This window comes from Moschus berezovskii, chromosome 4, assembly GCF_049115385.1.
Source record: "Moschus berezovskii isolate FMDL1 chromosome 4, NW_MosBer_1.0, whole genome shotgun sequence".
Lineage (NCBI taxonomy): Eukaryota > Metazoa > Chordata > Mammalia > Artiodactyla > Moschidae > Moschus > Moschus berezovskii.
Window position 1 is genome coordinate 21,956,756 of NC_142463.1, and position 23,818 is coordinate 21,980,573.

General features: G+C 52.6%; 1 protein-coding gene across 2 annotated transcripts; it reads right to left on the minus strand.

Annotated features, from left to right (window-relative positions):
- Positions 1–355: 355 nt before the first annotated feature.
- On the minus strand, positions 356–23,627 carry PDZK1IP1 (PDZK1 interacting protein 1). 2 transcript variants are annotated; one of them, XM_088834841.1, is made up of 5 exons: positions 23,445–23,627; positions 5,639–5,802; positions 3,120–3,228; positions 1,360–1,455; positions 356–732 (listed from the first exon to the last, which is right to left on the minus strand). In XM_088834841.1, exons 2-5 carry the CDS (start codon positions 5,703–5,705, stop codon positions 660–662), a joined length of 345 nt encoding a protein of 114 aa, XP_088690967.1. In that variant the 5' UTR covers positions 5,706–5,802; positions 23,445–23,627; the 3' UTR covers positions 356–659. The 2 variants fall into 2 exon arrangements, with proteins under 2 accessions (XP_088690967.1, XP_055258530.1); XM_055402555.2 differs by lacking the exon at positions 23,445–23,627 and adding an exon at positions 6,007–6,102.
- Between the last annotated feature and the right edge of the window lie 191 nt (positions 23,628–23,818).

The window sequence follows — 23,818 nt, forward strand, 5'->3', positions numbered from 1 at the left end:
CAATCCCTGGTCAGGGAACTAAGATCCCACACACCGTGGAGCAACTAAGCCAGTGCAGCACAGCTAGAGAGTCTGTGCACCGCAAGGAAAGATCTTGCTTGACGCAGCGCAGACTCCATGCAGTCAAATAAATACGTGTTTTCTTTAAAAAGGGGTGGGTGGACTGTGCTTTTTAAGAGGGTCTCTGCCTGGAGCAAGAAGTGTGCTCCCTGGCCTCAGGGGTTCTCCCAGAGAGGCCTTCCTGGAAATTCTCCAGAATCACCATGACAGTGGCTTTGGAAGATGATTCAGAAAGCAAGATTGGGCCTCTCTGGAAGCCTGGGGAGCTATTTCTGAGCTATTGAGAGCCTCAGACCCAGAAGTACAAAATGTCTTTATTTCACAGAAATAAGGGCTGTTGCCACGGTCGGGGAAGGGCGATGAGAGGCAGGATGGGACGTGCTGAACTGATTGTCCTTTTCAGAAGAGTCTTCTGAAATGAATTGGGCAGGAGACCCCCTAGAACCTCAAGGCCACAGCTGAGCCCCAATCCGGACAGTCTGAGCGTGGACCTTGACAGGAGGGTGGGGCAGATGTGGGGGTTGGAGAAGGCAGGCCCCTTCCTGCCGATCCCTGTAGAGAGAGGGAGGGGGCTGGGCATGGACACAGGCAACCAGGGGTCACATCGGGGTGCTGCGGACCTTGCCCTCCTCCTCTGGGATGTTCTCATAAGCATTCTCATGCTCACTGGTCCTGAAAGAGGATGATAAGGGTCATTGCTCCTTCTATCCCATCCCCTTCTCCCTGCCCCATCCTGCACTTGTGAGGGCTGTGTCTTCCAGAATAAATGTTTGAGTCCCAGAGGGGGTTCCCCTGACCATATCTGGTCTTCTGCACCTGAGACCAGAGGCCTCTCACCACCACCCTGAATCCCATTTCTCTCTGCCATCTAGCCTCTCCCCTGGGAACCCCACTAAGAAACCCCCCATTGAGCCCACTTCCTCACTGAGCTTCCTCCCCTACAGATTCTCCTCCCCAGAGTCCTTCTACCCGTCCCTTCAGAGTCCCTTTCTTCCACTGAGCCTCTTTTCCCCACTACATCCCTCCCTATGAATCCAATCTACCTCCTGAGCCCCTCCCCACACCGAGTCCCCATCCCTTACTGAGCCCTCTCTGCAAACTGAGGCTGCATGGAGCCTTGAAGTCCTCCCGAAGGCCCCTTCACTCACCATCCTCCCACACTGAACCTTTTCTCCTCACTGAGCCCTTCCCCACATGAGCCCCCATCCTCCCCACCCTCTCCTCATCAAAAGCTCCTGGTCCTGAGGTCCCCGGGAGCCCCCGGAGCACAGGGTGATCTGTCCTACACCGGTGCCTCACCTGAAGCTTGCTGCCGTTGAGGAGTACTTTCCATCTGTTCCCACCAGGATCCCGTCTGCTTCGTTTCCAATGGTCATGACCATGTTTATAGGCTCCCTAGGGACAGAGCTCATCAATAGGGCTCTCTGGGTCCCCTCTCCCTCTCTTACCACTCCTCCCTCTAGTCCAGGCAGGCCCTGTTCTATAGGCTCTAGGGGAAGCCCCTCTCTCCAGCAGGGCCCAGCAGCCTGGTTCTGGCCACACTCTAAGGGGTCTCACACCCTTCTCCCTGACCCACAGTGGGACCCTCAGGTTCCAGCCTGAGGTCTACTAAAGACGTACCCCAGACCTTGTACCAGCGACCTCCTGGTCTCCCTCTGCTGTTTCCCTCTGGCCTCAGCTCAGCCCAAGAGCAGACCGGCAGCCCTCAGTGTCTGCCTCGGATTCCCCACAAGGCTTTCCTAGGCAGTAGGAGTGGCCACTGAAGGCAGAGCTGGGGCCAACGGAGAAAAGAATCATTTCCAACAACAATCTCCTTGCCTCTTACTCAAGGGTGGCCTTTACCCCAACATCCCCAGGCACCACGCTCATGAGGGTCACCAGGATCCTGCCCACTGCTCGTCTTTCCTTGGACATCCCACGGGCACCTCGGACATAATATACTCAAGTTGCCCCAGACCTGCCTCTTCCCTCAAGGTCTCTGTCTCGGTGGGTGGTCCCATCAGAAGCCGGGATGTTTGCCCCATCCTGTCTCTGTGTCCCCACCCCTTCCTTCCTTGACAGCTCTTAGACCTGTCCCCTCTCTCCTTCCCCTCTGCCGCCTCCACAGTCCAGACTGTCCCCTGACCTCGTCCTCATCCCTTTTTTTCCCCTGCAGACATCTCATCCTGAGACCGGCTTACACACCTGCACTGGATCCCCACTGCACTAAGGACAAAGCCTGAAGTCCGAGGCCTTAGTGCAGAAGCATCTGCCTGGCCTGGGCTCTGCCGACCTCGCCAGCCTGTCTCAGGCCTCTCCCTCCCTCTCTCCACCTGGGAGCTGCTCATGTTCATTCAGCGTGTCCTGCAGGGCTGCTGCTGGCACCCAGGACCGGGCCACCGGTATGAGAACCGTGGGCAGACGCAGACTTGCCCACAGTTGACAGGTGCAGAATGAACTAGATTTCAGCCCAGCCCCCTCTACCTTTGTGCTCTGCCCTGAACTTAGCACCCCTCAACTGCAGTGCTCTCCCACCCTGCACTGTGCTGGGACTGGCTCCTTCCTGGGCTTCAGGATAAACCTGCAGTAGGAAACCTTCTCTGATCGCCCTCCTTTCCCGCCCAGGTCAGGCCCGCATGACACTCTGCAGGCTCCTTTAGCGTCAGCCTCAAGCTGTGATGGCTTCCCTTCCCATCTGGGAGTCTGTGAGCACAAGAGCAGTGTCTGTCCCCTTGCCCTCTGTACCTCCCGAATGTAACATGCCAACAGACCTTGGAGAAGGGCAGAGATTCCTGTCCAGGCATTTGCACAGCCCCCATCACAGATGGGCCTCTGTCCCAACTACACAGATAGAAACACTGAGAATCCGAGAAGAGACGACCTGCCCTCAGTGAGCGCACTCAGCTCTAGGCGCCAGCAAACCTCAGCTCTGCTCCCTGAGACCTCAGGCCTCCGTGTCCCTTCCACACAGTGAGAGGATTTCATCAACCCTTCTCCCTGCTATGAGAGCAGTGGCCGGGGTCCTGGTCCCACCCTGCCTGTGCCGGCCCAGCCCCCAGGGCTGCCCAGGCAGCACTCACGGCTCTTCCTGGCACCAGAAGTGGTTGACAGCAAAGGCGATTGCGACAAGGACCAGGAACACAGCCACGGCAATAAGGCCTTGCATCCAGGGCTGCAGGTTCCCCCGGCCTGGAAAGGGAGGAGTGTGCTGTGTTTTGGTGGGGGACAGGAAGCTGGAGGGGGTGTCCTGCAACAAGCTGGGCGCAGTGGCGCTGCCGGTGCAGGGGGCCCTCCTGCCTCTGGGCAGGAGCCTGTGTTGGAGGCTCCCAGCCCACTGCCTACCCTGGTCTACCAGAGGAGACCGTCTGGGGAACAAGGACCCCGTCTGACAACTGGGCTTATAAAGGGATGATGGTTTGGAGGAAGACAGGATTTGGAAGAAAGAAAGGAGCCAAGGAGGGAGGAAGCCTCAGAGAGCAGCGTCTGAGGCCCTGGCAGCCCAGAGTGTCCCCTCCTGCAGCCCTCTCCCGCTGCAGTGGGTCACAAGTAGGGGCCCCCAGGGAGAGCCTTGGCCCAGGGACCAAAGGGCAGCCCCCTGAATAGCCAGGCTGGCCCTGCCAGGGAGGATGGCTCCCCTCCTCCCCTGCTCCCAGGCTGGGGTGGCCCAGAGCTAATAGGACTGGGCTGGCATCTGGAAGATCCTGTTTTGTAGCAGAGGTTCTCTGGGGTTGGGTAGGCGTGGGAGCACGGACAGGCAGAGCCACGCAGCTGGGGGTGCCAGGGGTGCCCAAAGGAAGGGTGGGACAGAACACCTTTGAAAAGGCAGGACAGAGGGCCGAGCTCTCTCTGGGTCTCGGCAGGAGGGGCGCTTCCAACCTGATCCCCTTTCAGCTCCTCTGGCTGGGTGCCCAAGGGACTAGGCCAGACACCAGTCTGAGGCCCCATCCAGGCACCTTCTCTGCCTTTTGACCCTTGACCCTTGACACCATCTCTAACCCTCAAGATTTCCCAGAAGTCTCTGCCCTCAGCCACTGGCAGCCCCAAAGGGCTCTCTTCTCCCCCGACATCACCGTGTCTGTGAGCCCGAGAGCCTGGCCACACCGAGAACAGACACGCAGTAGCAGTTAGATGTCTCAGGAAGGGACAGAGGCCAACAGGAGACTTTTGAAAGGTCCTGCTTCCAGGCCAGAATACCTGCATCCCTAGTGCCATCCTGTACTTAAGGGGCCCAGGTTGAGCATCAGAAACTTCATTTTGCCTCATTCCCTCTCAAAGGTCCTTCCTTGAGTCTACCAGAAAGCTCTCCTGATGCGGGGAGACACTGCCTCCTCTCCGAGCAGTCACTGATCCTGGCAGGTGTTGGGAAGGAGGGAGGGCCCTGGGAACTCTGTCCTGTGGTTAGATCTTGCTCATCTCCTTGGGTGAGGGAGATACACAGTGTGGTTACTGTATGTTCCATAGTTGCTAAAACGCTGTTTTTGGCTTATTGTTTCCTGAAAAAACAATGGTTCAGGCCCTTTGTTTCCTAAGGTCAATGGCTACTCAAGGATTGGGAGTCAGGGCTCAGGCCCTGGGAGGCCTGTCTCTGCAGCCAGTTCCCTCCAGACACACCAGGGACACTGCTCCTCCTTCCAGGTGGCTCTGGGGTGGACATACAGCACAAGGGGCAGGGCCTGGGGCAGGAGAGAGGAAATCTAGCCCTGTCCCTTCGTGCTCTGCTGTGTGACCTACACAAGTTGCTCAGCCTCTCTGATCTTCAGTTCCCAAAGAGGGCTTCCAAGACCTGAGAGACAGAGTTGAAGCAGACATGCATGAGAGCTCAGGGCATCTGCAAAGGAGGGGTGCTCTGGAAGTCAACCCCTTCTGGGCCCAAATTCCACCTGCACAGTCCCCAGACTCTGGCTGCAAACACAGCCTCACAGCACAGGGCAGACACTAATCGGTGGGTGTGGCACTTTCCTCATACAAAGCCCTACCCCTCCCCTGCAGGGTAGGTGCCCTGGGAAGTGGATGGGCAGGTTTATTGTCTTCATTTTATGGATGAGAAAACTGAGTCTCAGAGAAGGGTAGTGATTTGCTCATCTCCTTGGGTGATGGAAGATACACAGCACACAGCAACACAGAGGCAAAGCTGGACAGAGAGCCCAGGAACATGGTGGGAGCCACACTGGGACTTTGGGTGGGAAACAATGGGGTTTAGGCCAAAACCATTACAGCACCGCCCCAGAAACAAGCCTGCCATTGAGGGGTGGCTCAGCCCCCACTCTCACTCTCCTTGAAGCCCCCAACTCTCAGAACCCAGCCATCTCTAGGGCAATTTCTGCTCCTGGAGCGTGCGTCTCAGCTCTCCTCCCCAACCCTCGATCCAGCGTTTCCCTGCTGCCCTCATTTCTCACTTGTGGGAAACATGTCCCAGCCAGACGCCTGTGTCTGCCTTTGGAGGTTCCTCCGGCTAGCCCAGTGCCTCTTCCCCCTCCAACCTGCAGGTGCCAAGGGTGATGAGAAGGACCAGAAGGCCACCCCTTCCACCCCTGGGCTCCCAGCACCAAGCCCGGCCCTCTCCTTCCCACAGCCCCTGGCCGGCCCAGGCCTGCGCTACCTTGTTGACAGCTGGCGGGTGGCACTGCCGCGAGGAGGCTCAGGACAACCAGGCTGAGGGCTGGCATGGCTGCAGGCACCTGCTCACACGGTTGGAACCTGGGCCCCTGGAGCTGCTGTGGGTCCTGTGGGTGTTCGCTGAGATCAGCTTGGCCTGGTTTGACCCTGGAGGAGAGAAGCTAGTGAGGAAGGAGGAAAGGGAGGAAGGAGGAGGGGAGGAAGGAGGGAACCTGCCCTCCCTCCCGCGGTAATGAGCTGCCAGGCCTGGCCTTCCCTGGCCAGAGCCCAGCCCACTCAGGCTGGCATTTGAGATCATCTTCCAAAGACAGTGGGGCCAAGCCCTGGGAGGTGAAAGGAGCTGGGCCTCACCTCCAAGCCCCAGGCCTCTGGAATTTTGTGTCAGCTCCCCCTTCCTGGCAGTGGGGCTGGTTTCTGCGGAAAGGTGTGACACATTCTTGCTCCTGCCTTTGAATGAGCCCAGTGGGCGGGGCCTCTGGGCAGGGCTGAAGTGGGATTAAGAAATTTGCTGGTTGGTTCCGACAGGGGGAAAACCCGAGAGGCTAGGAAAGGTCAAAGCTGCCCTCTCCCTGAGAGCCTGGCCTATTTCCTGTTCTTCTCCTCACCTGTCCCCACTCAGCCAAGTCAGACCCCAGGTGCCCAGTCCTGCACACAGCCCTGGCTTCTGTCCCTGCACTCCCTGCCCAGTTCACTAGCTCTCTAAATCTGCCCTTTCCCATGGGGATCACGACAGAGAGCCTGAGGTCCTAGTCCCCAGCCGTCCCCACCCAGCCAAGCCGACCTGACTCAGTTCAGCTCCACCTCTTTGCCCCAGAGTTGGTCCCTGGAAGCTGGGACAGGATCTGAGCTTGGTCAGAGGCTTCTGCACACACATTCTGATCCCTCTCCACCCATCCCAATGACAGAAGTAGGTGTCCTGCTCTGGAGGACCAGTGAAGGACATTCCCAGGTTGGAAGGTCCAGTCTGGGGCCCTGAGTCCCTGGGTCCTCAAATCTCAAGATCCCATGGAGATCATCAGGCCCTCCAGCTCAGGATCTGAGAATGACCCAAGTACCTGTTGAGGCCTGGAGGCCAAGGGTCTTACTGGGTCTCCTTCCTCCATGGCCCCCTACCTTCCTCCAGGAGTACAGGAAGCCACGGATGCTGTAGTCTGGCTCCACAGAGGCCAAGAAAAAAGGAACCAGTAGACCAGGGCAAAGTGTCAGAGACAGGGTCCTCAGAAGCAAGGGTGTGAATTGGAAGCCCCTGCACAGCGCCCCCTGCCCAGATACCACCAGACTGGTGCTCACGGGACCTCCTGGTCAGCCCTTGCTATTGCCAGTGGCACACCCAGACATCTCACCTTATCCCTGCTTCCTGTGTGTGTGTGGTTGTGTGTGCCCACCGCCATGGGGGATACACACATTCATGCCAACGTGGGGTCTCAAGGTGATCTCGGGGAACTTGGCTTGGAGGCGAGTGATGCCGTCTATGCATGTCTGTCCTACTCCAACTTGGTGTCTTCAGTATATTCTGGCACCATGTGTGGCTAGAGTAGGCACCTGGTGTGTTAATCAACAGCCAGGGCATCACTGATTAGAATGCAAGGAACGGAGTTGAATTTAACAAACAAACACTGATAACCTTCTTCTAAGCAGGGGAGTTACAGGATCAGATTTGCATTCAAGAAAATACCTCTGCACACAGCGTGGAGAGTGAAAGGGGCACCCACAGACCGGAAAAAGGAAAGTCATGGGGAAACTTACAATAGCCACACAGGGGCTGCAGGGTGAGGCAGAGGGAATGGGATTGAGCCCGATTTAGGAGGGCTGAATGGACAGGACACGGGCACCAGAACACTGACTAGCTGGGAGTGGGGAGTGAGGGGCAGCGAGGAGCTGAGGGTCACTTCCGTTTGTGGCTTGGTGGCCCCTCACAAGGGGCCGGGGCAAGTTTCAGGAGGTGGGGAGGGGTGATGAGCTACAGGTTTAGATGTATTGTGCTTGTGGACGCTCTGTAGGGAAACTTCCAGAAGGCAGGGGGATCCCCAGGCCTAGGGTAGAGAAGCGCACTCTGAGAGCCGCCTGTGGCTCAGCACTGGTAGTTGAGACACTGGAGTGCGTGGTCTCCCCGGGGTGTGTGTGTGTGCGCGCGCGCGTGTGTGTGTGTGTGTGTGTGTGTGTGTGTGTGGAGAGAGCCAGGGCACAGGAGGGGGCAGACGGTGAGAGAGCAGGACACAGCTGAACACAAAGGGCCTTGCAAAGGAAGAGGAGCCAGGCTGGAGCAGAAGGAGAAACTCCAGGAGAATGGGGTGTCCCCGAAACCAAGGAAGGCAAGATCCAAGAAGAGATAGGGAAGTCACTGCTGGGACCCCCTCTCCAGCCATGGCGCCCCAGGGGCAGCTCAGCCTCTTCCATCATCCCCAAGTCTCAGGTCCCACCTCTCACATCCAAGCATCCCCCCTTCCCTACAGAGTCCAGGGAAGGACAAGGACTCCCTGGGCCATGCTTTGCGGGCCATGGGGGAGGGGGGTGAGCAGGAAGGACAGTAGGTGACCAACAGGAGGAAAACACACCTCCCAGGTCAAAGTCCCAAGCTTTAGAGCAAAACAAGTTATTCCGGAAAGCGGGGGAGGGGAGGGCAGGGTGTGGGTGGACACTTGGCTTTGAGGCTGGTCATTGCTCTGTAGGTTTCCTCATCCAACTATGAGGGGGGTCACATCTCCAGCTGTATGGACACAGCCCTGGGTCCCCATGGTAACAAGTTGGGTCCCCTGCTGGTCTGGCTTGGATCCAAGATCTGGACTCAGGCCTCAGCAGCCCCACAGGGCTGGACCCTGTCTCCTCATCTCTGAGCCACTATTCCATCAACACTCAGTTCCCCGCTCCTGTTCGCGCAGAGCTCTGTCGCTCTGTGTCATCAGGCCCTCTTAGGTCCTCCACCCAGTTAGATCTTTTGCAATTACCCTTCAGAAACGCCAAAGCGGTCCTCATTACTTCTTGTTATTCAGCCGCCATTTCGTGTCTGACTCTGCGACCCCGTGGACTGCAGCCTGCCAGGCTTCCCTGTCCTTCACTATCTCTTGGAATTTGCTCAGACTCACGTCCATTGAGTCAGTGATGCCATCCAACCATCTCATCCTCTGTCGCCCTCTTCTCCTGCCCTCAATATTTTCGAGCATCAGGATATTTTCTAATGAGGCAGCTCTTTGCATCAGGTGGCCAAATTATTGGAGCTTCAACTTCAGCATCAGTCTTTCCAATGAATATTCATGGTTGATTTCTTTTAGGATTGACTTGTTTGATCTCCTTGCTGTCCGAGGGACTCTCAAGAATCTTTTCCAGCACCACAATTCAACATCATCAATCCTTTTGTGCTCAGCATGTCTCTCACATGCTCTCGCATCTGTACATGACTACTGGGAAAACCATAGCTTTGACTATACCGATCTTTGTCCGCAAAGTAATGTCTCTGCTATGTAATATGCTGTTCAGGGTTGTCATAGCTTTTCTTTCAAGGAGCATCTTTTAATTTCAAGGCTGCAGTCACTGTCCACAATCTTTGGAGCCCAAGAAAATAAAATCTGCCACTGTTGCCACTTTTTTCCCATCTATTTGCCATGAAGTGATCAGACCAGATACCATGATCTTAGTTTTCTGAATGTTGAGTCTTAAGCCAACTTTTTCACTCTCCTCTTCCACCATCATCAAGAGGCTTTTCAGTTCTTCTTCACTTTCTGCCATAAGGGTGGTGTCATCCACATATCTGAGGTTATTGATATTTCTCCTGGCAAATTTGATTCCAGCTTGTGATTCAACCAGCCCAGCATTTCACATGATGTACTCTCAGTTCATTTCAGTTCAGTTCAGCCGCTCAGTCATGTCTGACTCTTTGCGACCCCACGGACTGCAGCACACCAGGCCTCCCTGTCCATCACCAACTCCCACAGTCCACCCAAATCCATGTCCATCGAGTCAGTGATGCCATCCAACTATCTCATCCTCTGTCATCCCCTTCTCCTCCCACCTTCAATCTTTCCCAGCATCAGGGCCTTTTCAAATGAATCAGCTCTTCACATCAGGTGGCCAAATTATGGGAGTTTCAGCTTCAACATCAATCCTTCCAATGAACACTCAGGACTGATCTCCTTTAGGATGGACTGGTTGGATCTGCTTGCAGTCCAAGGGACTCTCAAGAGTCTTCTCCAACACCACAGTTCAAAAGCATCAATTCTTTGGTGCTCAGCTTTCTTTGTAGTCCAACTCTCACATCCATACATGACTACATGAAAAACCATAGCCTTGACTAGATGGACCTTTGTTGGCAAAGTAATATCTCTGCTTTTTAATATGCTGTCTAGGTTGGTCATAACTTTCCTTCCAAGGAGCAAGCGTCTTTTAATTTCATGGCTGCAATCAGCATCTGCAGTAGTTTTGGAGCCCAAAAAATAAAGTCAGCCACTGTTTCCATTGTTTCCCCATCTATTTGCCGTGAAGTGATGGGACCAGATGCCATGATCTTGGTTTTCTGAATGTTGAGCTTCAAGCCAACCTTTTCACTCTCCTCTTTCACTTTCATCAAGAGGCTTTTGAGTTCCTCTTCACTTTCTGCCATAAGGGTAGTGTCATCTGCATATCTGAGGTTATTGATATTTCTCCCAGCAATCTTGATTCCAGCTTGTGCTTCATCCAGCCCAGCATTTCTCATGATGTACTCTGCATATAAGTTAAACAAGCAGGGTGACAATATACAGCCTTGACATACTCCTTTCCCAATTTGGAATCAGACCATTGTTCCATGTCCACTTCTAACTGTTGCTTCTTGATCTGCATACAGGTTTCTCAGGAGGCAGGTCAGGTGGTCTGGTATTCCCATCTCTTTAAGAATTTTCCACACAGTAATGGAAAAGAATTTTCCACACTGTGATCCACATAGTCAAAGGCTTTATCATAGTCAATGAAGCAGAAATAGATTTTTTTTGGAACTCTCTCACTTTTTTGATGATCGAACAGATGTTGGCAATTTGATCTCTGGTTCCTCTGCCTCTTCTTATCCGGCTTGTATATCTGGAAGTTCTCAGTTCATGTACTATTGAAGCCCAACTTGAAAGATTTTAAGCATTACCTGGCTAGCATTATCTTGCACAATTATATAGTAGTTTGAACATTCTTTGACGTTGCCTTTCTTCGGGATTGGAATGAAAACTGACCTTTTCCCGTCCTGTGGCCACTGCTGAGTTTTCTAGATTTGCTGGCACTTAAACAGCATCATGTTTTAGGATTTTAAATAGCTCAGCTGGAATTCTATCACCTCCACTAGCTTTGTTTGTAGTAATGGTTCCTAAGGCCCACTTGACTTCACACTCCAGGATGTCTGGTTCTAGGTGAGCGACCACACCATCGTGGTTATCCAGGTCATTATGACCTTTTCTGTGTAATTCCCCGGTATATTCTTGCCACCTCTTCTTACTCTCTTCTGCTTCTGTTAGGTTCTTGCCATTTCTGTCCTTTATTGAGCCCATCTTTGCATGAAATGTTCCCTTGTATCTCCAATTTTCTTGAAGAGCTCTCGCCCGTTCTACTGTTTTCCTCTTTTTCTGTGTATTGTTCATTCAAGAAGGCTTTCATGTCTTCTTGCTATTCTCTGGAACTCTGCCTTTAGTTGGGTATATCTCTCCCTTTCTCCTTTGCTTTTCACTTCTCTTCTCTTCTTTTTGTAAGGCCTCCTCAGACAACCATTTTGCCTTCTTGCATTTCTTTTTCTTTGGGACAGTTTTGTACTGCCTCCCGTACAATGTTGTGAGTCTCCATCCATAGTTCTTAAGGTGCTCGTCTGCCGGATCTAATCCCTTGAAGCTTCTAGTAGTAATAGTGGTGGTGTTAGTCTCTCAGTCACGTTCCACTCTTTGCGAACCCGTGAACTAGGGCATGCCAGGCCCTCCTGTTCAAGGGATTCTCCCGGCAAGAACACTGGAGCTTCTTGGAGTCTCCTATTTCCCCACCCTATTTAGCCTGCCATTCCCCTTGATGCCAGCAGGTGGCAGAGTCTAGCTCTGATCCCAGACTAGCTGGGGAGGGCAGAGAGGGGCCTGTTTGCAGCTGAAAGTTCTGCAATTTCCTCTCTCCAGCCCCCTACCTCCGACCACTTCCAGGGGTAGTTTGGAAGAAGGGAGGGTGGACGCTGACAAGTAAACAGTCAGTGATGCTCTGAGCAGCACACATGGCATGCTCAAGGCTGTGCACTAGGGAAGCGCTGACAGCTGCCTCATTAAGGATGGCATCCCAGAGGAGGGGCATGCTAGAAAGCTCCTGACTTGGACCTAGCAGAGTGGCAGCTTGGGAAAAGCTTCCAGGCAGAGGGAGCTCAGCCTGAGGAAAAGCAAGGAGACACATCCAATTAGGGTGCTTTAGAGCAAAAAAGTGAAAGGCTTTTTAACTCATTCTTACATTTCATGTTGCTAAAGTCTTTGCTGCAAACCTGAGAGCTCCTGGGGACCTTATTTTATTCATTCAAACAGATCCTGCTTAACCCCCTTCAGGACTTTCAGTAACTCCTCAGATAATATCCAAACTCTTTAGCTGGGCTTGAAGACCCCACCACGGCCCTTATCCTTCTCTCCAGCTTCATCTGGCCCCAGAGCCTTCACCTCTTCCTAAACACCAGCCAAGCTCTCTCCCACATCAGGGCCTCCTCCACACTCGCGGGTCACTCTGTTTGCCTGGCAGACTCTAACCAATCCTCCAAGTCTTGCTTTAGGTGTCACTTTCTCCAAAGGGCTTTCTTTGATCTCCCTTCTCCTCCATCTGAAGTCAGTCCTTGTATGAATCCCCTACTTGTCTCTTCACAGCCACTATCACAGATTGCAATGACATGTTGATATGTGTGTTTACTCACATAATGTCTGTCTCCCTGGAGAGAAGGCAACCCAGCACACCGTTACTGAGCACACACCTGACAAACGTTGAGTCCCAGCAAATCCAGTGCCTCCCTCTGGCCTGGCAGAGAGCAGCTCAGAGAATGATTGTTGAATGAATAAGGTATTTTAGCTCTCAGTTCAGTTCAGTCGCTCAGCCGTGTCTGACTCTTTGGGATCCCACGGACTGCTGCACACCAGGCTTCCCTGTCCATCACCAACTCTCAGAGCTTACTCAGACGCATGTCCATCGAGTCGCTGATGCCATCCAATCATCTCATCCTCTGTCATCCTCTTCTCCTCCTGCCTTCTGTCTTCCCAGCATCAGGGGCTTTTTTAATGAGTCAGTTCTTTGCATCAGGTGGCCAAAGTATTGGAGCTTCAGCATCAGCTCTAGTTGGGGCCTTATATTCCTCTGTTTGTTAGCTGCGGCCGCAGAGCATGGATCTTCTTCATCTCTGCGTGAGAGGAGACAGGGTTCTGACTGTTTGGAGAAGCTGGAGCTGGCTAGCCCGGGATGAGCGTGAGTTCCCATCCTTAGAGGTGCACAAGGCAAGGCCAGGAACCAGGTCACCCAGAAGGGGCAGCTGCAGAAGGGGTTCCGACCCTGCCCACTCGGGAAACCTGTGATTCTGTGACTCTGTTAACAGATGATGATAGATTTTTGTATTTTAATCAGGTTCTGAGGAAGCAGGCTGGTTAGGACTGTGGTGAGTCTCTCTCCTCTCAGACTCAGCATCTGGTTCACCGGGCTCCCTTCACCAAGCACTCCCTCAACAAGGGTTCATGGGGAAAGCATTGCATCTGTATTTTCACAAACCTCTAAATGAAATTCACCATTTCCTTCCATCAGGAATGAAGGCATCAAACCACAGTCCCTCTGTGATGTCTTCATGTTACCACACAATTGTTGCGGATATCTGGACGTATTGTTTCTGCTCCTCGCTATGGAAACACGCAACAGTCATTGGAACTAGACTGCCACTCGATCTTGTCATAAAATACACATAATAGTTGTTGTGCAGTCGCTAAGTCGTGTCCAGCTCTTTGCAGCCCCATGAACTGCAGCACGCCAGGCTTCCCTGTCGTTCACTGTCTCCCTGAGCGTGCCCAAACTCTCGTCCATTGAGTCAGGGATGCCATCCAACCATGTCACCCTCTGTTGCCCCTTCTCTTTTTTCCCTCAATCTTTCCCAGCATCAGGGTCTTTTCCAATGAGTCAGGTCTTCGCATCAGGTGGCCAAAGTATTGGATCTTCAGCTTCAGCATCAGTCTTTCCAAAGAATATTCAGGGTTGATTACCTGTATTTTTAATATCTTAATAACTGTAAAGTGAAGTCACTCAGTCGTGTCCGACCCTTAGCGACCCCATGGACTGTAGCCTACCAGGCTCCTCCATCCACGGGATTTTCCAGGCAAGAGTACTGGAGTGGGGTGCCATTGCCTTCTCCAATAGGTTTCCTTTGCAATGCCATACATTTTATTCTATGCATGTTTCCACAGTGCAAAGAGTTAAGAAGTCCTAACTTACAGGGAACCTGGGGCAGGTCTGCTGAAAGCAGAGCCACATGATCTCAAGGTCAGACCTGGAGAAAGATCAGCACTGTCTGGACAGAGGCTTTCTGAGGCTCAAAGCTGGGGGCTGTGTTCAGATTGCCCCCAGTGGCCCCAGTGCCCGGGAGCTGGAAAGAGCAGAAGGCACCCCTGGGAGCCAGCCAAGCCAAGGAATATACTGGCTGTGACTTCTGGGTCCTAGGCAACCCTACTGGGCTGGTGAGATTTATGGCCAGGACCCCCCAGTGGGGAAAGATCAATCACCTTCTGCTGCCCACTCATTCTGCCAAGAAACTGAAGGGCTGGTCCTGTGACAAGAGCCCATCTTGCCAGCACAATCCCAAGGCCCAGTCTTTGCCCAGTGGTTCCCACACAGCCCTGCTCCCCTGCCCTGGGTCAGCAGTGGAATCACAGGGTCAGGGCTGGCTTCTGGAATCACAGTCTCTCCTGGCCTAAAGGCTCATTCTGAGTAGTGTGATCTTTCTTCTCGTTTTTCAGCTGGGGAAACTGTGACCCAGAGAGAGACAGTCACTAACAGGCAGTCACACTGTAAGTTAGTAGGTGAGATGGGACTAAACCCCAGGCATGCCTGTGTCTAGCCCAGAGTTCAGTCCCTCTGTGAAGCACCTGCTTGTTGGTCAGTTTCCCAAAGAGCAGTTTGATTTGCTTTCATTCATTCACTCAGCACTCAATTTAGTGTCTCCCTTGGGACTGGAGACACAGTAGTGAACAAGACAGAGCTTCCATTATACTATCATCTAATTACCGTCGCACCAGATGTTTTAAAGGAGGTGGAAGAGTATATAAATGGGGACGCCTCCTAGATTATGAAATCAAGAAAAGGTACAACAGTATCAAGTCTAAAATTCATGTCTTCACTCACTCTATGAATGTTTACTGAAAACTTCCTATGGCCCAGGCACTCTTTCAGATGCCCAGGATACAGCAGGGAACAAAACAAAGTCCCTGCCCTCACAGAGCTTATATCTTAGAGGGGTTAGCCAGGAAGCAAACAAATAAACAGATAAAATAGGTCACATGGCTGTAGGGGAAAGTCAAGACAGGATCAGGAGGCTGGAGTCCTGGCAGGGAGGGGTGTGCTGTTTTATATAGACTCATCAAGGAAGGCTCCTCTAAGAGGTGACGGTTGAGAAAAGCTGGAAGTGAGGAAATAAGGTGCTCAGCTTTCAGAGGAGCGAGGATTGCAGACAAGAAGAGCAAAGAGCATCTGCAAAGTCCCTGGGAAAGGAACACGGAAGGAGGTGCCATGTGGCCGAAGGACACGAGTGCTGGGAAAGGGCAGGAGAGGAGGTTGAAGAGCTACCTAAGGCCACTCTTCTGGGGCTTGTGAGCCACATAAGGACTTTGGCTTTTAGTCAGACTGAGACAAGATGCTCTTTGAGGACTCTGAGCACAGGAGATGTGATCTGCTGAGAAGAGGCCACAGGGAGCAAGAGGAGCAGGAGCAGGGGGTCCAGTTAGGGGTCTACTGAACACTCCAGGCAAGAGATGACAGTGGCTTGGGCCAAGGTGGCAGCAGTGGAACTGGGGGTACATGGTCTGAATCCAGTTGTCTTTCAGGGGTAAAGTGACACGATTTGAAATACAAGGGAAAGAGAAGCGGAAATGCCGTCAAGATTTTGAGTCCACTCAGAGCGCATGGGGCTGAAATGGGGAAGGTTCAGGAGTGCTATGCTATCCTTGCTTAGAAGGGGCAGGTTTTGCAAGTTTGGTTTGGAGCGGGTATGTGAGTCTGGGGGCTTCCCCAGTGGCTCAGTGGTAAAGAATCCACGTGCAGTGCAGGAGATGCAGAAGACACAGGTTCGATCCTTGGGTTGTGAAGATGCCCTGGAGGAAGGCAAGGCAGCCCACTCCAGAATCCCATGGACAGAGGAGCCTGGTGGGCTACAGTCCTTAGGCTCGCACAGAGATGGAAACAACTGAAGTGACTTAGCACACGCACATGCGTGCATGCATGTGAGTCTGGAATTAAGAAGCAAGTTCCAGGCTGGAGAAGTACATTCGGGAGATGTGGGCAGCAATGCAGCGCTCCTTTGTGTTTTCAGAAGATCCAAAGTCCTGGGCTTGGGCCGTGGTAGGAAGGAGCCGGTTCAGGCTGGGCAAGAGCTGATGGGAAGGAGCCCAGGCAGGAGGAGCTGATGGGAGATGGGCCTGGCCAGGGAGCAGAGGGTGGTTGGGAAAGGGGTCTTGAGGTCCTTGCAGGACCTGTTAAGAGGTTTGGTCTTTACCTTACAGAGAATACTGAGACATTATGGGGGTTTAGGCAAGGAAGTGACATAGGCAGTCTTTGCATTTTAGCAAGATCTCTCCAACCACAGCTTGAAGAATGGGTTAGATAAGGCAGGAAGCTGTGAGTAGGCTGGGTGTGGGGTTGGTGGTGATGGTGGTTGGAGTGGGGGGAATCCAAGACAGAGACAGTGTGGTCAAACAGTGCATGGAGAGAAGCGGGAGGATCGAAGAGCAATTTAAGGAGTACAACTGGCAGCTGCAGTGACCACGTGGATACAAGGCAGAAGGGCCTCAGAAGAGACGTAGCAAGGTGGCGTGGGTTCCCCATTTTGGACAATGCTTGGATGTTGGTGCTGTTTTTTTTTTTTAAACCAGAGACTACTAGAAGAGCAGAAGGTTAGGGGAGGGCATGTATTCATTCATTTAACAGAACTTTCAAAGGGTCGGTTCTGTGCAAAGCACTGTTCTAGACACTATAGCTACACAGCTCTGCCCATTGGGGAACTCACATGCTAGGGATGGGACAAGCAATGAGCAATGAAACATATCCTGGCTTCTAGTGCAGACAGGCTGGATTCCCGGGTCTTGGGGGACATCTCAGGGTGCAGGTAGGGGTGTTGATCTGGCATTCCTTAGAGAGTTCTGAGCTGGAAATAGAGGCTTAGAATTTAGCACTCATGGATGGTGACTGAGACCTTCGGCAGGGTCAACGTGGCCAAGACTGGGACCCAGCCCTAAGAAATGCCCTAGTTGAATGGATGGGGAGTGTATCCATCCCCACTGGAACTGAAGGGAAGATAAAGAAGCAGCACATATAGCCTTTATACCCTTATGATCAAACTACAAGCATCAGGCAGGCTCATATTTTAGGGTTTTTGAAGTCACGTTGCTGATTTTATTTCATCCTAACTAAAACTCTTTTCTTCCCTTGTTACAAGTTTTGCCTTAGTCTATTAAATATTTGGAAAAGCTGAGCTTTTAGCCTGAAAAGGAGCAGCCTCGGAGGGCTCTGTCTCCAGATCAGAGAGAGAAATTTTGCTCTGTGCCCTCCGACTGCAGAGCTGGGCCTGATGAGGAGTCACACAGAGACTGGATTTGGTTCAGTGAGAGAGAGGCTTGTCTCGAAGAGCAGTCCAGTGAGAGCAGAGATGAGTCTGAAAGGTGGTGAGCTCCACACCACTAGAGGTGAGCAAGCAGCAGCTGTGAGCTTGCAGAGGTGGGAGGTAGAGCACAGCAAGGGGCAGGGGAAGGATGATTCCTGAGGACCAGGAAGTGTGAACCGAGAGTCAAGATTATCACCCACTAGTAACTTTGTGATCTGAGCAAGTATCTTCATTTCTCTGAGCCTCTGTTTCCCAGTAATGCTGCACTGGGTTGGTTGGAGGATAATGCATTTGAATGCTGTCTGGTTTCACACACTTGGTAAATGTTAGGAGCAAGTACCCAGATCTGAACAGGGTGTCAAGTGTTTGAGCTGTCCTGCCCTGTCCCAAACCAGTTCTTTTTTAGAAGCTCCAGCAGGGTGGAGAAGGGTACTGTTCTGTTGGCCACATGTACACCACTTCTAACTCGGACTAGAAAGAGCCACACCCAAACCATTGGGCCTTTTCACACTTGAAACTTTTATCTGAAAGGTCAGACTTTGACCTTCAAAATGAAAATTACTTCCAAAGGCAGGAGCTGCATGCAAAAGTTAAAATGCAATTGCAATTTCACGGTTGAGGAAAGAAAAACATGGGTATTTTTTTTCTGGAGGTGGGGGTTGTTTTGTTTTTTGAAGGGAGGAAATACATCAAAACCTTCATTGGTGACCTGGGCTGATATTTTTTCCCTTTTCTTCTCTTTCTGTTCTTTCCATATTTTCTATAACAAAGAATGTTTGTTTGTTTGAGGACTGGGATGGTGGGGGGGGAGGGAGCAGTGGGGAGAGATCTTGTAGTTTAAAAATAAAATAAATATGCACTAGAAAGGCAAAATCAAATTACTTTTTCAAATTTTTACTGATGCCTTTAGATAGCCCAAAAGTTAACCCAGAGTCTCTCTTTGCCAAAGAATCCATCCCTGGCCAGGCAGGGCCAAGGGGCTCTGTGGGAGAGCCCAGTCTGTCCATTTTCTGGCTAATCGGAGGCTTTCCCCCACCATACTCTTCTAGAGAGGACTCCCAATTGCCAGGACACACACAGGCAGCACCAGGTCCTGCCCTCCAGCTCAGTCCAGATGACAGTGAGGCTCACCGCTTCAGTGATGCTACCACTTCTGGGAGGAATGCTTACTGAGGGCCAGGCACTGTACCAGGAGCCTCAGAGCTATCGCTCTTCTAATCCTCACAACATATGAAGTAAGTGCTATATCCCCATTGTACTAACAAGAACACTGAGGTTCAAAGCAGTTAAACTCAGAAAGTAAGTGGATCCACATATGTTTGATCTTAAAGCTCTTAAGTATACAATTCCTCCTCACATAAACAAAACAAAGTAAAACAGAACAATATTAAAAAGCAATGAGTTCTGTGAGGGAGGTATACAATTAGAACCCCAAAGAAGGAGCCATTAAGCTCCCCTGGAGAAAGGAAAGATCAGGGAAGACTTCCAAGAAGAGGTGACATTTAGGTTGGGCTTTGAAAGATGAATAGGAATTTACCAGAATGTAGCATACGACCAGACAGAGTGAATGTTCAGGAGATATTTTAATCAACTAATAAAGATTTTAACTGAATTTACAGATGAAATAACATGATGTTTGGGATTTGCTTTGTATTAATCCATTTCACGGATAAGGAGTGTGGGGAAGGATGAAGGTATAAATAAGACAAGATCAATTACTTGCGGACAATTGTTGAAGTTGGTGCCATTTACTATATGATCCTCTCTATATTCATGTATATTTGAAAAGGCCCATAATAAAATGACGGTAATGATCCATGTGTTCTGTGATGGATCTGATGAAATAACTCAGTAAATATTTACTGAGCACCTGTGTACCTTCCCCACACACTGGCCCTGACAGAGGCACCAGTGACACACTGTCCCAGCAATGATCGGCTCACAGACAAATAGGGAGGTGAGGCCAGGACTCAAACACAGGCAGACAGCAGATATAGGCAAACATAGGCAGCACCCTGATATGGTTCAAGGGGCTGTGTGAGCTCAGAAATAAGAGAGACCCCAGTCCAGGGCGGGGTGAGGGGTGGACCAGCAGGTGCAGCAGCAGATAAAGCTTAACCCAGAAAACTGTTAGCGGTGGTGGGAGTCTACCAGGAGGGCATCTCAGGGTTTCTACAAAGGCTTAGAGGAGGGAAGGTACGGGTGGATGTGGAAGACTCTGGGCACTCAACAGGCTCTTAAGAGAGGATGGAGGAGAGAGGCTGAGGCCGCATTTTTCGCTTGGATCATAAACTAAGCCAACTTTTTAGGACACTCCCTGGAAAACACTGGGAGGGGCACAGGACCATGTTTCCTCCCCTTTCCCTCCCAGGAAACTGTCCACACCCCCAGAGTACTGGGAGCCATCGCAGTGAGTGACAGCAGGCTAATCACGGCCACTTGGGTCTGAGGAGGGCCCCTTGTCTCTCTCTGAGGACCCTCCAGCTAGGACAAGTGAAAGACAAAAGCAGCGCCTCCCGCTCCTCGCCTGCCACTGCCTTCATTAGCATCACACAGAAAGCCCGCCAGCCAGGCTCCCCCTCAGCCGCAGCCGGGCAACTGGACCAGCAGCCCAGCTTTGGCTGAGCCCCAACCGAGCAGATGTGAACCCTGAAGGGGGCTGTGGCCAACCCCGGCCCTGCTCCTCAAAAAATAACCAAGCCAGGCAGCCCCCACCCAGTTCCACCCACCCCATAAGCCTCTCCCTGCCTCTTGGAATCTGCCGTAGCTGCCAAAAAAAAAGAAAAAGAGTGTCCAAGAAGCACGTGATCTCTGAATGACGACTGATTCTTAGGGTGATAGAATCTGAGGATTGTGGAGACATCAACTGTTATTAGACTCACAGACTCAGATCTTAGCTCAGTCCAGGGCATCCCAGAGTGTTACCCCATGTTTGGACCGCTGCTCTAGAATCGCTCAACAAGGAAATCGCAGCCTCAGGACCTTAGAGTCTCGAGCCTGGAAGGCAGGTAGCAGGCATCAGAGCTGAGAGGTCCCAAGAGATCCTGGAAGAGATTGCCTGGGGCCTTGGGGCTGGGAGTGCCTGTGTCCGTCTGGATCCCACCTATTCAGGGGGAGTAGGGAGGGGGCATGAGAGTGATGAGAAAGTCTGATTGCCCATTGAAGGCCGCAGCTCCCGGGGGAGCTGCTGGAGAGGGGGCGGAATGGCGGAGAGAGGGAACGGGGACTCCAGTGTGGGAACGGCCAGAGGGCAGAAGGCCCAGCCTCCTGAGATCCCGCAGAGCCTGGGACCCAGGAGCACCACAGGTCCCAGGCTGCTGGGGGTGGGCTGGGGAGGGCCGAGGACCCTAGGCTCCTTGGTCTCAGCTGGCTGAGCTGTCACCGGGCATGGGGTGGGAAAGGGTTTTCTACCCTGGTCCCGTAGCTCCACTGGGTCTCAGAAACACAGGGTCTTGTTGGGAGCAGGTGGGGGGCAGTTATGGGATAAGGGGAGGGGGCTGTCCTAGGGGAGGGATGTTATCTTCAGACCACCATCTGCAGAACTGAGACTGAGCCAGGAGAGATAGTGTATCCCCGTCACAGGGGCTCACAAAATAACATACAAGCAAACCTCCGTCACAAAATAACATACAAGCAAACCTCCGTCCCATGGTGTACGCAGGGCGGGGCGGAGGGTGACCCCTCCTCTGACGGCCCCTGGAATAATCTTTACTAACAGCTGGGGACTCTCTCCAGGGTGCCTCTCAGTGATCCCTGCAGTACTCGGAGTCTCACCTGCACTGAGGTGAGGGAACTGGCTTCCCAAATAGCCCAGGTCAGACTCCCAGATGGGCTTCTCTCTCAGCCACTTGACCTTGGCCAAACTGCTTAACCTCTCTGACCTCAGAGTTTCCTCATCTGGGAAACGGGGGTGACTGTCCCCTCACACTGGGTCCTTGCAAGGAGTCAGTGAGACAGCAGAACTGAAAGCACAGCCCTTCAGTATAAACTGCAGACACTGTGCCCAGGTGAGCCGAACCTTAAGACCAACATCTTCTTCCCAAGCTTCCCAGGTCTGGGGCCGGGGGACCCTTGGCCCCGCTCTACCAATACCAGCTCTTCCCTGAGGGGATGGCATTTTAACAGGTCTACTTAAAGTTCATGCCAATGAAACAAAATTAAAAACTCAGTTACGCGGTTGCAGGAGCCACGGTTCAAGTGCTCCATAGCTGATCGAGCAGCTTCCATACTGGACAGGGCAGATCGAACATGCCCATCACACGGATTCTGTTGGACAGCCCTGGTCTGAAAGAGTGAGAGAGTTCCAGGATGGGGGTCAAGACAGCTGGGTTCTAGTCCAGCTTAGCTCCTAGGTCATGCTGAGCTTAGACAACCCCTTTGCCTCTCAAAGCCTGTTTCCCTGTCTGGCAACCTATCCCACCCTCTATGCAAGGCAGAGCACAGTTAGTGCTTGATGATTACCTCTTGGTTGACTCTATTGCCCCACTGCCTTGGCTTAGGACCACGTGGAAACAGGCCATGGGTGGAGCCCTGCCCACGTGGAGGCAGAGGGACCCACCTGCCCTTCCCATGCTCTGGCAGAAAACACCCTGGAGCCGCGAGCTGGTTGCGCCAGCCTCTCTGATTCTCTGGGTCTCAGAAAGTTGTCTCCAGGCCAGCAAAGCTAGAGTCATGAAGCAGGCCATGCAGAGGGCCAGGGTTTCTCTCTCCATGGGCTTCTACAGGCCTGAAGACCCCCAAAACTCATCCCTCCCAAACCCAGAGAGAGGCCTAGGCAGCCAGGGCCCTGGCCAGGAGGCGGCCTCAGAGGCTGGCCCAAAGGAGAGGGGAGGGGAGGCGCGGAGAGTGGAGAGTCAGAGCCCCGCTATCAGCACTGCCCGTCCTCCCCACTTCCTCTCTTCGAACGGATCACATCCTGTTATTGTGTGGACAGCGAAGGCCAGGAGCTGGGGAGGGAGGCAGGGCTTGGACCAACCAGTGGGGAGAAAAAGGAGGAGCCAGAGGAAATGTCCTGGTGGCCATGGGTAGCTCAGCTGCCCAGCCCTGCCTCAGGTGGCCTGGACAGGGAGTAGGCCCTCCCTCCTCCCCCCGCCTGGATGAAGGAGCAGCTTGCATCTGCCACTGAGAGAAGATGCTGGGGTTCAGGATAGGCTGTGCCAACCTGCAAAGGCACCTAGAAGAATAGAAATGACACCTCCTCCAGGAAGCCTTCCCCAGCCTCCTCCTCCGGCTCCTTTAATTCAGCAGACATTTACTCTGGGCCTCCTCTGCCAAAGCCACGTCTCCCACACCTACTGGGTCTCTCTCACACAGAACTTGCCTCCAGGGTTATCATATTCTGGATCTATTCCCCTCCATCCCACTTCCACCCAGCCGAAGATGGGCTAGCTCCCCAGCATTGCCCAGCAGGAAGCAGGTCCAGAAGAATTCCTGCTACTGTGGATGGTGAAAGTCTCCACTTCCCTTCTGCCCTCTTCCCCGTCCTGGCATTCCAAATACAGCCCTGTCCCAACCCCATTTTCGGCTATAGTAACAGTTCTTTCTACAAAGCATAAGCACTCTACATATATTGCTTTGAAATCCCATGACAGCCCTGTAAGATAGGTGTGAATATCTTCACTGAACAGATGAGAAAACTGAGACTCAGAGAGGTTAAGTGATTTACCCAAAGTCACACAACAGGTGCAAAAAGTGGCAGTCCTGGAACTTAACCCAGATAAGTCTGACCTCAAGGACAAGGATCTGTCTGTGGCCCAGCTGCCTTTCCTGCTCAACCCCACCCATGTCCTGGCCTCTCCCTCCCTGAGCTGCTATCACATCAACTGTCCTCACTGCCCACGAGCCTGTCCTCAAGCCAAGCCTGTTGCTGTGAGCAAGCTCTCCAGCACCTGCATGATTGCTCACGGTCCTGGGTAGATTACTGGACAAGCCAAGCTGCTAACTGCTCCTGGCATAGCACAGGCCCATCTGCTCTAAAAGCACCAGCTACCTAGTGGTGTTTCGTCTCCCTCTCCTGAGGGGCCGTGAGCACTAGATCCAGATCAGACTTGAATTCAAATCCCATGTGACCCTGGTGAAGTCCGTGCCCTCTCTAGGCCTCATTCCCTCCCTGGACAACAGAGAGGGTGCCTGCTGATCTTGACTGACTCCTCTCCTTACTCTGAGTCATGACAGCTGAGCCTCTACTGCTGGACACTGTGCCCAGCAGCACGGCCTGTCCCCAGCGGGTTGGTCACATGGGCCATAAAGCCCGAGGTGGAGATCTGGCTCCTGGGGAGCAATTAGTTGTTTTGCAAGCTTGGAAGAGGGGAATGGGCAGCAAGATGGAGGGTGGGTAAGGCTGCTCTGAGTGAACCAGATTAT

Bases quoted from the DNA above. Each gene is read 5' to 3' on its own strand.
- PDZK1IP1 (XM_088834841.1), bottom strand. From the start codon at position 5,705: ATGCCAGCCCTCAGCCTGGTTGTCCTGAGCCTCCTCGCGGCAGTGCCA. The intron at 3,229-5,638 runs GTAGCGCAGGCC...CTCCCTTTCCAG, and splicing joins ACCCGCCAGCTGTCAACAAG to GCCGGGGGAACCTGCAGCCC. The intron at 1,456-3,119 runs GTGAGTGCTGCC...CTCTGTCCCTAG, and splicing joins TTCTGGTGCCAGGAAGAGCC to GGAGCCTATAAACATGGTCA.